The sequence below is a fragment of the Indicator indicator genome, chromosome Z (genome assembly GCF_027791375.1).
Source record: "Indicator indicator isolate 239-I01 chromosome Z, UM_Iind_1.1, whole genome shotgun sequence".
Lineage (NCBI taxonomy): Eukaryota > Metazoa > Chordata > Aves > Piciformes > Indicatoridae > Indicator > Indicator indicator.
In genome coordinates this window covers 73,759,265-73,773,932 of record NC_072053.1, presented here as the reverse complement: position 1 = coordinate 73,773,932, position 14,668 = coordinate 73,759,265, and the positions used below count along the sequence as shown (strand labels likewise).

At 39.9% G+C, this 14,668-nt stretch overlaps 1 protein-coding gene across 6 annotated transcripts in view; it reads left to right on the top strand.

Moving 5' to 3' along the window:
• The window catches only part of AP3S1 (adaptor related protein complex 3 subunit sigma 1), a 29,468-nt gene extending 27,358 nt beyond the window's left edge, over positions 1 to 2,110 (top strand). For 5 of the 6 annotated variants that reach the window (XM_054397338.1, XM_054397336.1, XM_054397332.1 and 2 more), the window contains one exon: positions 865 to 2,110. In XM_054397338.1, coding sequence (XP_054253313.1) covers positions 865 to 993 — 129 coding nt within the window. In that variant the 3' untranslated portion in view covers positions 994 to 2,110. Of the gene's footprint in view, positions 1 to 847 lie in introns of all 6 variants that reach the window. The other variant, XM_054397330.1, reaches the window with a different exon arrangement.
• The last annotated feature ends 12,558 nt before the right edge of the window (positions 2,111 to 14,668 follow it).

Here is a 14,668-nt window from a genome sequence, read left to right as displayed (position 1 = left end):
TTTATAGTCTTTGTGGACATTTCAGTAATACGTGTAAAACTGTTAGTTGCTTTAGACAAAAGGCAAAACTAAATGAAAGTCTCGTGAGTTTACCTCTATATTGTAAAACTTGCATATTTACACAGAAAGGCTGTGGCTTTAAATGAAGAGAGGACTTTAATACAAAGCAGGTACTTCAATGTTTAATTTGGAATAACCAGGTTATTATGTATTGTCCCAGTGTGCCTGGTGGCTGCATATATGTTAGCATATAATTAGGTACCATGGGACAACAGATTGTTCCAGTGGGTCTGTAGAAATGATCCCTGCACGCTTTTTATCACCTACAAATATAAGGTGTTTATCCTTCCATTGTAGGCTAAACCACCTTGAAATACTTTTTTTAATACACTTTTAAAATTCATTTTTCATTTAGATAAGTAATGTAATTCAATTGACATTCATTAGCTTGTTACTTTTGAGGTTGCATACTCTGAACTTGTAAACAGTCATCTGTGAACAATGTGAATAGAATAGGTAAGAGGCAGAGACTGCACATTGGACTTCCAATACCCTCATGACTGTTTGTTCTATAACATACACATTACCCACGCTTGGATGAGCCTCTTATTCCTCTCCACATATTTTTCCATCCAGTTGGCATTACATGTTTTACCATATAAAAAAGAACGTGTGAACTGTTTTCTTTCTGGTATACTATTTCCAAATAACCCATTTCATTCCAAACACAATTACCATCTGGTCTTTCTAATTGTGTAACCATGAAAGTCCTTGGAGAAGTTAGCTGTCTGTGTATATTGCTAGTTGATGACCTTCTTGTGACCAGCTTTGCCTAACTTGCACTTTCCCTCACTTTATACGCAGGCTGGTTTAGCTGGAGCTCCAGCCCGGGCTGTTTCAGCTGTAAAGAATATGAACCTGCCAGAGATCCCAAGAAATATTAATATTGGTGACATCAGTATAAAAGTGCCAAACCTACCCTCTTTTAAATAACATGGCCACTCCAGGTAAAACCAAGGAAGAAGTGTAATAGAGATTTACTGCTTACTTGTTTACTAAATAAGCACCATGTCTAACTTTTGCTGTTTGGATAAAACTCAAGGTACTGTTTAGACATAATTCGAAAAATCAGTGTGTGGAATTCAACGTTGCTTTTGTCTTGTTTGTGAAATTAAAGGAAATGGGTAGTTCCCATGTGATTTCTGAATTACATTCCTATGCCCTCGTAAGGCATATCACTGTCTCTCGGCTGCTGCAGTATTTTGGGAACGTATGTAAGATGTTCTTTACTTTGTATAACCTGTAACGCTGAGGGGTTCTTTTGTATATCACTAAGGTCTATAATTAGTGCATTCCTTAACTTTTCTGCTGTTTGTCATGATTATTTAAGACTTTAGTGCAAATGTTGCATGAAAACATTAAACTCCTGTTTTGTTTAAATAAAATCGTAACAAACTGGACTTCAAAATACCTGTTTGTCTGAAATCTACTCTTTGCAATAAGTCATGTTATTTCCTACTCATGGAGCCAATTGGCTGTATCTACATACTGTCGTAGCAAGCATTGATGTTGTAGTTTAATCTCTGAAGGAATTACACAGGAGTGCTGTGATGGACATATTGGCTCTTCACATTTTTCACAAAAGCTGTTCATTATTTCTCTGAAGGAAAAACTGCCTTTACTGAAGTTTGATGACTTCTGTTTACATATAGATGTTGAGAAGATACTTACACAATCTGATAGACTTTCTCTGATGGTCAGACTTTGTTGTGGGGAAAAAAAACATCTGCAATTACTGTGTTATAAGAAGTACAGAATGGGCTGAGAATGGGCAGCTCAGAAGTGTAAATGTGAGTGTATCAAGTAATGTGATGAAGAAAAGGAGCTCTGGAAATGAGGGTACTTGAATAGGGTCTCTGTGCTTGGGGATATTTGTGATTCTCTACTTTGAGAATTAGATTTATAATATACTTAATATTGTCAAGACCTCAGAAAATCTAAGTGCTATCACCTCTGTGTAAGTTACTCAGCTCTTAAACTCTTTTGTGATTTAAAAAAAAAAATAAAAGGGGATAGTGACTGGTTTTTATAATCATGCTTTTAAGCTCTGTGTGATGTACAAGTCTGTTTAAATGAATAATAAAAATATCATTGGGATATTTAAGAATTCCTGTAAAGTTTGTTTGGTTTTGTTTGGTTGGGTTTTTCTTGGTTTTATTTTTGTTTGTTTTTATTTTTTCCTTCAAAAAAAATATGCCATTAATATGGTATATGAAAATACATATAAAGGACAACACATTTCAGGACCTGTCTGAAAGATCCTCTGTTACTTCAGAAAGTTTCATTTAATGTAAACCAAGCATCAAGCCTTCTTTTCCTTCAAGTTGAATGTTAAGACATACCCCACAATATAAACTTGGAATCACATCACGTTCTCTGATCAGTCACAGGATGTTAGGAGCTGGAAGGGACTTTGAAAGATCATCCAGTCCACCCTCCCTGCCAGAGTAGGATCAGCTATACTAGATCACACAGTAACACATCCAGGCAGGTTTTGAGTATCTTCAGAGAGGGAGACTCCACAACCCTCCTGGGCAGCCTGTGCCAGTGTTCCGTCACCCTCACAGTAAAAAAATTTTTCCTTATGTTTCCCTGGAACTTTCAATGCCTCAGCTTCCACCCCTTGCCCCTTGTCCTGTCATTGGGCACTACCGAGAAGAGCCTGGCTCCATCCTCTTGGTATTCACCCTTTACATATTTATAAACATTAATGAGGTCACCCCTTAGTCTGAACTGTAATAGCTAACATTGGTGCCTTCTGAGAGCACTTGAGAAAGGAAAAGATGATTTATTTTTGAAGTACCAAATATGATGTAATGAAAGGAATATTGATGTATTTTTTTTGGGTGAGGTGGGGGAAGGAGATTTCATGTGTATCGTTTGTATTACATTTAGTTAAGTAGCAATATTTTTTAATGCTTTTGGGGAAAAAAAAAAAAGTTGTTCTCTCCATACCTCTTGAAAAGAATATTTATTCTTCTGAGTTCACTTTCCTAAGTTTGAGGCTTCAGGAAATTTCATATGGGGTGTATGTAGAAAACTGCCACTTGCTCGTTTCCACAGAAGACTTTGAGATAATGGAATGTGCAGCTCTTTTTTTTTTATCCCTATGAGGCTGAGTATTATTTACTATTCTCCAATTAGACAGCTTAGCTAGTACAAATCTGGAAGTGTTGGAATTTCACTTGCTTTAGCCAACTTCTGTTTTTCTGCTTAGTGCATAGATCTTGCTACACAAAGTAGAGATGTAAAAATTTTCTGCCTTGTTCCTCCTGTTAGGACCTGGTGTGGCTGCTGAAGGATAATTTTTAAGTTTATGTAGTTAAAATATTTTTCATTCCTTGCAGAGAAATATTTTCTGGCTTTATTTGAATTAAAGATTTTTCCAAATCCCTAGAGAAAAGCTGAGACACATCTTCACCTGAAGCATATTTGTGATGAGTTTCTCACTTCTTATCTGTCAATAACCAGGCTTTCTTTCATCTTAGAGAATTAGATCAATTCTCTTAATTATATGGCATTTTTTTAGTTTTGTGTTTTCCATTGCTGTTCATACTACCTTTCTCCTACCTGACAACATGGCTTTTGCCAGAAAGGATTCTTCTCTGCACAGCTCTTGCCATAGACACCAGACTTTAGAAGCTTATCTGTTTGTAGCTGGCCAGCAAACATCTAAAAAATCCTTGCACAGAAAGAAATTTCTAACAGGTTTTCACAGTATAATTGCACTTCTTTCTAAGACAAAATTCTGTTTTGCACACAGTTACTGTACAGAGAGTCCAAATTTTTTCTTTAATAGAAATAGAGGGTATGACAATGTAGGCTTCCTTAGGGTTGTTACACCTATCTCTATGCCACCCCTTTGCCAGAGGCATGTCTTTAGCTTGCTGGGGACACAACTGTCTCATCTTGTCGTTTGGCGCTGCATACCTTAAACTAAAATCAGTCAGAGGGAGATGGGATACTTGATTGATAGAAATTATATTCTCAACACTTTACCTTCTAGGACTTGTCTTGTGCAGAGAACAGTCAAAGGTTTTCCACAGTGCTGATGTGCTTATATTCATGGCCTTCATGAGAATGATATGCCTTCTGAATTCTTCTCTTTCACCAGTGTTCTCTTAACACTGGAAGTAAAGTGTGAGCTGTAGTGATTAAGATCTTGACTATAAATGTGAATGTTTTTAATGCTTTTGCAACCACAGAAACACAAAGCCTTAACCATATACATGTGTATATATATGTATTTATGTGTGTGTGCATATATATACATATACTGTTCCTTTTCATTAGCTGTTGTTACAAAGGAGAGCCGGTCATCTTGAGTCATCCTTTAGCTGCAGAAACCACACAACTAATTTGCAGTACTCCACCTCCACAGGGCCTACCTTCTGAGTGAGATTCATCAGAGTGCAAGGATGTATAAAAAATCAATAAAAGCCATTTTTCCTAACTCTGGGCATTTCTTAGATCTGCCAATGAAACACTATTAAACAGTAGCTGAGACAACACCTCATGTATTGATTTCTTACACTAGGTTTTCTTTCCTATTTAGTTCAGTTTCTCTGCTAGTGAAATTCTCTGGGGGAGAAACCCTTTAATGCAGTCATAGCAATTTAACTGCAGTAAGTATTACCTGTACTACTTTGTGATAGTTCTTGATAAATCACACACAAGAGATAATTGTAAGGAGACTGTGTAATTAATTATGCAGTTAATAATCAAATTAGTAGTTAAGCCTTCAGGATGTCTTAACTAATTATTTTTCCTGCATTTCCCCAAACCTGGTTACTTGTCTTAATACATAAGTGGTGTATTGAGTGGTTATTTGTTTCAATATTCCACAAGGTATATTCCACCTTTATTTGTATTCTGGGGATGCAGGGTAAAGTGCCTCAGCAACCAAGCCTGGGAGTGGCTGTTCAGATTGCATGTCTCCAGACAGTGGCTGTCTCTCTCATTATGATTTACACCTTTCAAACTCAGAGGTACTTAATGTGAAACTTAGAAGGCAAGAGCTTTGAGAGCAACTGCTAGTTCTGGGAAGTGATTATTCTGGTTTGGGGAAGAAAAATTATTTTCTGGGGTACAGACTCCTCAAATATTGAGGAAAGATGCTGGAAGCTTTATCCTTTTAGAAGTCAAAGGCTTTCTCTGAAGGCTGCCATGGAGCCCACAGGTGATTTTGTTCCTTCTTGCAAGATGGGTTCTTCTAAACAAATGGAGAAAAGGCAAAAAGGGCAGAGTTACTCAGAATTAGTGGGCATTCCCTCCATACACCTGAAACAGAAACAGCTTAACTAGTTGTGCCACTGGGCAGGGGCAGTGAGTACTGCTGTGGGGGAGAAAAGAAAGTTTTGGTTCTTTGGTACTAGAAGTATCTCCTGTTAGAATCAGCTGAGAATGCTGTCTGCAGTATTGACAGCACAGACAGGTCAGGTACTGTCTCAGTGTTCTCCCATTGCCTGCTTGAGTAGCAAAGCACTGTTGACTGTTTATGTAAGAGGAAATAACAACATTGCAAGTGTATACAAAATTCCTGTTAAACAGATGCAACTGGTCTGATTTATTCTGCCTGACAGGAGTGGTTGGGTGGAGGAAAATGTCATTTACTGCCAGGGAGAATAAGGTTTAAGCCAGAAACTAAACTGGCACTGTCTTCCTGCATGAGCAGATTTGATCTTATCTTTCTAGTAGCATATTCCATTAAATGCTAAAATTAGTTCTGAGTTTTACTTAGGCCTGTGCTAAGAGGCAAATGGGGAGTTGCTAATGTTCTAAGGGTAGTCTCATAAAGCTCCTTGATACTGAATTACAGCATATGCCAAGATATAAAACACTGAAGGAATTTGAAATTAAAATGTCACAAATTGAATCATTGTCTGTTTATAACTCTTCAAAAAGCCATCCTGGGTCTTGCACAAAATGTATTTCTCAACTTCTGCACAGAGTATTCATAATTTTACTAGGAGCAAGGAGAGCAGTCAAATACTGCCAAAACTGACTAAAGTTGAACAGTTAATTTCACATGCACACAAAAAATACTGTGACTTACTTTTGTAATTATCAGAGCAACTTGCAAACCCTTTAATCTAAGAAAATGATCTGTCCTTGCAGTTTACTCCAATATGCTCACTGAACTCAGGAAGGTTTATTACCTCCATTCCATGGATGGAAATGCAAACGTCAGCTTAGCAGTCACATTTCTTGTCTGCAGAAGTTTTGGCCTTGTGTGTTGTGAGGGCCATGACAATGTGGTCTGACTGGGGAAGAACTGGAGGTCAAGACATCTGTTTTTTTGCACAGTGTACTCCATGGTTGGGATGCTAGAGGCATTTGACTTGACCCATCATCCACAAAGCGGCATGATAGGCCAACTTGTTCTGTAGTCCACAGCTTCCCCATCCAGTTTGGCTCTTCTGAGACTCAGCAGCACACACAGGCCCCAAGTGTCCCTTTCTTGGCTGGCTCTGCTGTCCAGACAGCCAACAGGACTCCACCAGGAGTGTAGCAAATTCCTTTCCAGGTTCTCTCTGTGCAAAACTATAAACATGTCACCAGAGCTGAATCTGAAAGCAGGCCTGCAATAATGACTGTGAGCTGCTTGGATGGACTCCCAAGTGTGTGGTCTCCCTGTTTACTTTTGCCTTTCACAGCCCAGTCTACAATTCCCTTCTGGTACCATTTTAAGCACTCAGCAGAAGAGTTTTGGTGCATCACAGGTTGAATTTCAGATGTTTGCAGGGAACTTGCCTGACTTGCATATTACACAATACCTGCATGACCAGTAGCCAGTGTGTACACCTAAGAAATTTTGCCACTGGTGCAGCTATGTAAGTGGCACCCACATCTCCACCAAAGGTCCATCCAAACAAATTTCATCAAGCAGTCTGCAAAAATGTGCAGAGAATAAAACTAGAATAGACTCCACATTCAAAATGAACTTTACAATAATTTGTTGTTCTGATGTGTGTTTAAACAGCAAAGACTTTTCATGATTGAAACAGCCATCCTGTTGCAAAGTGTGATGCTGTTTTACTTGGTGTTAGAAATTGTCTGGGCCACCCAAGGGCAGAATTCATGGTTCTGTTCCTCCCTGAGGCATGCTGGCATCTCATATGTCATAGGCAAGCCTACCTGCGTCTCTGTAAAAAGCCACCAGGGAGGGCTGGCAGGCTGGCTGTCATTCCTGTGTAGCTTTTCAGGACAGGTATCTTCACAGATCTCTCCAGCGAAGTCCAGCAGGGCACATCCTGGCTGCTGTCCCCCTGCAAGATGTTGTGCACTCATTCAAGATGTGATTGCCCTGGCAATATGTAGAATATGTTGCTCTACAGAAATATGTCAATGCACGCATCTGCATCCTGGATCAGGTTTGCCCCACTTGCTTAAAATCTAGGACAGATAAAAGCTGGCTGGGGACAAACCCTTCTACAGATCTGCATGCTGAAGTCATGGTGCAGAGAATGGGGAGAGAGAGTTGATATGAAAGCCTCTTGTTAGAGCATAGCATCTGAGTTTGTACTGTAGGACTGGTTGTCTGAGGAAGCCTTGTGAGGTGTTCCCCTTCTCCTAGGTAGCATAAAGCTACACAAAAGGCCTGGATTGCAAGAGGTGCTATTGTTGAGATGCTCTTCAAGAAAAAAAGAAAGCAAGAGCAGGCAGGAAGAGCCAGAGCCAGAGTCACCCAGGAAATCTGTCGCAAGGCAAGAAATAGCGCTCATCCTTTTCCTCCTGGCATCAGTCCAACAGCTTCTGAAAGTTTAAAAGTATCACCCCATTTGCCCTGGAAATTTCTGTTCTTGGGAATCTGTTACAGCACTTTTAAGTAGTTTTAATGCCATTATAGTGTCTTCCTTTGTTTGTTTGAAGTTAGATTGCAGTTTATTAAAATACTCATTTCTAAGTACTGGGGGTTAGCACAATTAAATTGCAGCTGTGCTGGCTATGTCACCTCCCAGGTTCTTCTTCACCACAACCTGCTCACTGATGGGGCAGTGTTAGAAAAGGTTTTGACACTGTAAGCACTGCTGTAACTGAAACGTGGGTATTCTGTCTACACTGTTTTGGTCACAGATGCAAAACATAGCACCATTTGAGCTATTTGGCTCTATCCCAACCAAACCCAAGAAAACAGTATGACAGGTAGTAAGATGAGGGAAGAGAAGGTGGTGGGGTAGTAACTCAGTAGGGCTTTGCATCATGCATGAAATGATTGTTTTAAATTAATTCATAGTTTTGTATGATGAAGGGCTTCCTGCTAAATCTCACTTAGGCTTCCCAGGAGGGCTTGGGTGAAAAGAAATTGATTGCTTGAAACACAGCTTAAAAAGAATGCTGCCAAAAAAAAAAGAAACCAGAAGGAAAACAAAGTTTAAGGAAGGTTGTAAAAGAAGAAGGAGCTAAACAATTTTTTTTATAATCTAGGGATAAAAGTGGGAGAGTTGTGAAATCGGTTGTTAGGTTAGTTGATCTATATGGGAAAGTGGACAAGACATTGAAAAAACAGGTGTTTTTCAAGTAAAGGCAAAAGCATCAATCTTTAAACTGCTTCTAGAATAGATGTGTTTTCCTGAGAGGCGCTGGTTGCTCTACTTTTCTGTCAAATGTATCTAGAGCAGTGAGGAAACAAAGACACAAGAAGGAAGAAAATTGATTTGAATATGAGAGAAAACATGCTGTTTCTTAGTAAGTGCTACCTAGTAATAAAAGTGTTTGCAAATGCAAGAAATTGCAGCATGTTTGTGCCCTTTCTGATGCAGAACAGGTAACAGGGTTGCTGGTGGGTGAATATTCAATTTCTGTAGTGGTGACAGAGGATTTCTGTAGCTTCCTCTTTCCCTTGGTCTCTTTCCTAGCTGTACTACCTATTAAATCAATTACAAGCTAAAAGGACAGGAGGGCTGGATTTCTTCAGCTTGTATGTTCATTTTGATGTGGAGTCTGAGATTTCCAGGTGTTATTTCCTTTTAAGAAAATGTATCTCCTGTCCACAAAAAAAAAAAAAAAATTAGCAAGATTCTGAAATCATTGTTTGTTTGATATCCAGTTTTCGCAGTTTTTCAATATTATTTACTTTTCCGAGAACTCAAATACAAAAGCATATAAGTAACACAATTCTCTTGATTGAAAACAAGAGTGAAAAACAAAGGGTTTTTTTTTCATCCTTCAGAGGTGTATTCAGCTATGCACCTGTTAGGTGTTCCTCTCCAAGTTTGTAAGTGTGTCACATCCACTCACTGTTTGATGTGCATTGTGGCAGTCATACCTGTTCATAGGAGGACATGCTTCTGGAATTTCAAATGCCTCTCTCAGTTGTTCCCACTGGCCTACTTCATCAATTTTTAGCAAAGAAATCCCAAACAGCAGTTCAAATATGTTTGAAAGGGCTGCAATCACTAATGGAGATGAGAAAGGTTGGAAGAGAGTTGCAAAAGTGCTGGCACACTTTTCCTCTCAGGCTGATCCTGTGGATTGTATCTCCTTTAGCTGGAGATCGTACATTAGCATCAAGCTCAGATTCATTAAAGACCTAAAGGAACCACAGCCTCCAATGAGCCCTGCAATGTGCAGCATGTGTGTGTGTCTGCTGCTTCTTGTACAGTCATGCAACTGATCCCTCTTCCCTGTTCTATCTAGTTTGGACTCCACACAGCCCCACAACACTGAGAGACCTACAAGGGCTGAGAACATGCTGGGCATGTCTGCTTCAGGCTGCAGACCCACCCCACTATGGATGGCAAAAGCAGAATAGTGCCTGGACAGCAGTGGGGAGGCTGCATGCAGAATGTTTTAACTTAGGTAGAACAGTAAAACAAAGAGAGAGAGTCCGCTGCCAGAATAAGTGCTGCCAGTGGCTTTTCACTTATTTAATCTTATTATATTTAAATATTGTGCTGAAGGTTCAGGAGTTTCAGTGATTTATGACCAAACAAAGACCTGTTTAGCACATGGAATGGGAGCACAGGGGCAGTGAAAAAATATTAAAATATGATCTGATGTTATCCTGAAGTTAATTCTTACACCATATGGTTCATTTGCCTTAACAGGATCATTCTCTTTTTTTCTTCCTAGATTTTCTGGGTTTCAGTATAAAACAAATCTGTCCCCTCCTTCAGAATTTTTGTAGAGATTGTGTTGTTCTTTGTACAAGGTTAGTGGGTGAGAGTTTTGGGGAAGGGTTGACTTATAGGTGGTCTGATGGGCAGGCAGGGTTCACAACTTCATATTTAGGCAGGTCCTGTAAATCCACTGTCTCACAGCACACACACAGGGAGCTGCAGACCCTCCATATAGCTGGAGAGTCCAGGTTCTCTGCACGAGGGGCCATTTGACTTCCTTATTTGGAATCAGGCAAGAGTCTGGTTTTCACAAAATTACTCACAAATAAAGGATGGGAGAATAAGAATCAAGATGCTACTGGGAGACTCTGCTGTACAGGGTGAAGCTTGCTGGAAGACTGCCAGATGAGAAAAATCAGAAGAGGTTGTGACTCTGCTTCAGAGCTACTTGACTAGGACAAAAGGAAAAAAAAAAAAAAAGTATCCTATCAAGCCACTGGGGAGGACTACAGAGGAAATTTTCTTTTCAGATTGCTCTGGAATATCTTCTCCAGGTGGACAGACTTTTCCACCATGAAATTTTAATACTAAACCCACATTTATTCTATTTTGTGACACAGAAATTGCTCTAAAATAAAATCAGTTTGATTCATGCTAGAGAAAATGCATGAGTTATGCTAGAATATTTGGTGAATTATACAGGTCCAAATGAGAGCTATAAAAATTCTTGGGTTTGGAGTGAATACATAAGAGTTGTGTTGGTTTTGTTAGTGGATTGTTTTCATACAAACTTAAATGGTATTGCATGTATCCTTCTAGTTATACAACTGTTTGGGTAAGGGGACTAGCAGAGAGGAATGTGAAACAAGGAAGGGATATAGGGGTTATTGCTTGTGTAATTTCTTGTGTAATTACTTGTGTAATTTCTAAGAGATGTGCAGGTGTGGGCTCAAGAGGGAGATTAGATTAGGTTAGGTAGGTAGGTAGGTAGGTAGGTAGATAGATGCAGGAGTGGGCTCAAGAGGGAGATTAGATTAGGTAGATAGATAGATAGATAGATAGATAGATAGATAGATAGATAGATAGATGCAGGAGTGGGCTCAAGAGGGAGATTAGATTAGGTAGATAGATAGATAGATAGATAGATAGATAGATAGATAGATAGATAGATGCAGGAGTGGGCTCAAGAGGGAGATTAGATTAGGTAGATGATAGATAGATAGATAGATAGATAGATAGATAGATAGATAGATAGATAGGTGCAGGAGTGGGCTCAAGAGGGAGATTAGATTAGATAGATAGATAGATAGATAGATAGATAGATAGATAGATACATAGATACATAGATAGATACATAGATAGAATCAACAAGGATGGAAAAGACCTCAGAGATCATCAAGTCCAAGATGGATGATAGACAGATAGTTAGATAGACAGAATGACTGATTCATAGACAAACAGAACTAATTGATTTTCCTACTATTCTTGAAATTCTTTCTAACTATGAACATGTACTTTGTCCAAGCTGGATAAGGCATAGGCTTACTTGCATAGTACTTCTGCCCAGATGACTGTTCAGTGTACATGTGGTCTACTGTCACATGGCAACTGAGGAATAATCACAACTCTCATAATGAAACTTATTTTGTCATGGTGTGTCCGCAGTTTAAAACATCAACACCCCCCCACTCCCCTCCTCTTCCCCCCCAAAAAAACCCCAGATACTTGTACAAAGCTTCACACTAGTGGGGCAAATCCTGCCTGACCAAATTAGTGGCTTTCTATGACAAAGTGGCTATGTCAGTGGGTAAGGGAGGACCTATGGATGTGATCTATCTGGACTTCTGCAAGGCCTTCGACATGGTCCTCCATGACATCCTACTCGTCAAGTTGGAGAGATATGGATTGGATGGGTAGACTGTTCAGTGGATAAGGAATGGACTGGATGATCACATCCAGAGGGTACTGCTCAATGGCTTGAAGTCCAGATGGAGAGCAGTGACAAGTGGTGTCCCTTGGAGGTCCATACTGGGACCTGTGCTGTTTAATATTTTTATCAATGATACAGAGAGCAGGATCGAGTGCACTATCAGCAGGTTTGCAGATGACAGCAAGCTGAGTGGTGCTGTCTAGACACCAGAGGGATGGGATGTCATCCAGAGGGACCTGGGCAGTGGAGAGGTGGGCCCAGGTGAACCTCATGAGGTTGAGCAAAACCAAGTGCAGGGTCCTGAATCTGGGAGGGTACAATCCTCACTACAATGCAGACTAGGGGAGGAGGTGTTAGAAGGCAGCCCTGTGGGAAAGGACTTACGGGTGCTTATGGATGAGAAGCTGGACTTGAGCAGGCACTGTGAGCCTGCAGCCCAGAAGGCCAATCACATCCTGGGCTGCATCAACAGAAGCATTGCCAGCAGATCCAGAGAGGTGATTCTGCCACTTTGCTCTGCACTGGTGAGACCTCACCAGAGTACTGCAGTACTGGAGTACTGCATCCAGGTCTGGAGCCCTCAGTACAGCAAGGACATGGACCTGATGGAGTATTCCAGAGGAGGACCACAAAAATGATCAAGGGGTTGCTACAAGGGCAGGCTGAGAGAACTGGGGAAGAGGAGGCACCATGGAGACATAATAGCAGCCTTCCAGTACCTGAAGGGGTGCTACAGGAAGGATGGGAAGAGACTGTTTACAAAGACCTGTGGTGATAGGACAAGGGGCAATGGTTTCAAACTAGAGAAGATTAGATTTAGATTGGATGTTGGGAACAGTTTCCTTACTATGAGGGTGGTGGAACAGTAGAAGAGGTTGCCCAGGGAGGTGGCTGGGGCCCTGTCCCTGGAGATATTCAAAATGAGGCTTGACAGCACTCTGGGCAACCTGATCTGTTGAGGATGTCCCTGCTGACTGCAGAGGAGGTTGGGCTATATGACCTTTGGAGGTCCCTTCCAACCCAGACGATTCTATGCTTCTATGATTAGGTAACCTCTGTTCTCTTTCCTGTGTTTTCTTAATGAACATAATCTTACAAAAGTTAAGCAATCAAGACATTAGAGTTGCAGCTATCTAAAGTGCAGTTCTGATCTGAAAAATCATATGCCACTAATGAAATATTGATCCACTGGGGGTTGCAAAGGCCATCATACTTGAATCCCTGTTTCAAGTTTGGAGTTTGTTTAAATATGTTCTCTTTGTGGTCCCTTTTGTTATGAGGGTAGCCTTGAAAAGCAGATTTTTGAATGTTTTTGAGGTGGGGTAGTCTGACTGGGTGCGACCAGGATGTTTTCAGATCTGCTTATGGAGCAGTATAATTCTAAAGCTCTACCACACAGAGCAGTCATACCACTTGACCCAACCAGTAAAGAGTCTGCTACTCCCTTTTGTGGCACTTATGTAGTGACAGTATAAATGTCCCTTGTATAAAGGAGATTAAGGATCATGACCTATACTGTCTGTGCTGTGATGATGGGCTCATGCTGCTTAGTGCTTGAGGAAAGGAAGAGGGACGAGCATGCTGTTTTTTGAAGAGGCTGACAAGTTTCAGGCACACAAAAGTATCTTATTAATGGGCACTCTACTGTGACTCACTATTATAATTAGAAACACACTGTACTTATTTGTATCCCTTAAACTAATTTACTCCTCCTTCAGGACTGTTGAGACTCATCTTGTGTTTCAGTGGATCACAACCAGGCTAGCATTTTCATGTTCAACGTCATTATTTGTTTAGAAATGTCATAACTCCCTAGCACACAGTAATTCCCAAATGCAACCACTCATAAATCAGTACAGAGCAGTTTGTTTATCTTGGGAGAGACGCATTGATTCAGCAGGTTAGGAATTCTGCAGAATAAGGGTTTTGGAAAATGGTAACTAGTGGCGATCACAGCTGATAATAAGTGAATCAGAGTAGGAAGAAATTTTTGCTCACAGTATTCACTGCATACAATTTTTACTTAAAACCCAAGGAGCATCCAAGCAGCACTTGTGCATGGACCTGATGCCCTGCAGTCAAATAGGAGTTTCAATAACAAAATGCCATTTTCTACTCCAAGCTTCTCATTCTTATTTTCTTTGCTGGAAATCTTGAAGGATTTTGTTTTTCTTTCTGAAAAATGTCCAGATGCCACTCCTAACCAATTCTGAACAGTAATTGTCTTAAGATACAATCTTTCTTAATTTTACTAGCAAAACTTTTAAAAAGTAGTTAAGGTAAACTACTGCATCATGAAGAGCTGGATCATGAAGAAGTTAGTGGGTTTTAGCAAGGCAGGATGCTTCAAATGTAGCCATTTTGAATGACCAGTCTGAATTAGACTGATGTAAGAAAGTCATGTGTGATAAACAGATTTTCACTATCAGATCCTAGTGGTATGGTTTACATCAGCATTCAGTGCAGGGGTTTTTCCTCCTTTGTATGTTATAATCCAGAAAATAAAGATGCATTTTTCAAGTTTTCACTTTTCAAAGTGTTTTCCAGTTTGTGTAATTAAGACTGATTATGTTGGATGTCAGTACATTCACTATTTTATAAATTTTATTTTATAAAT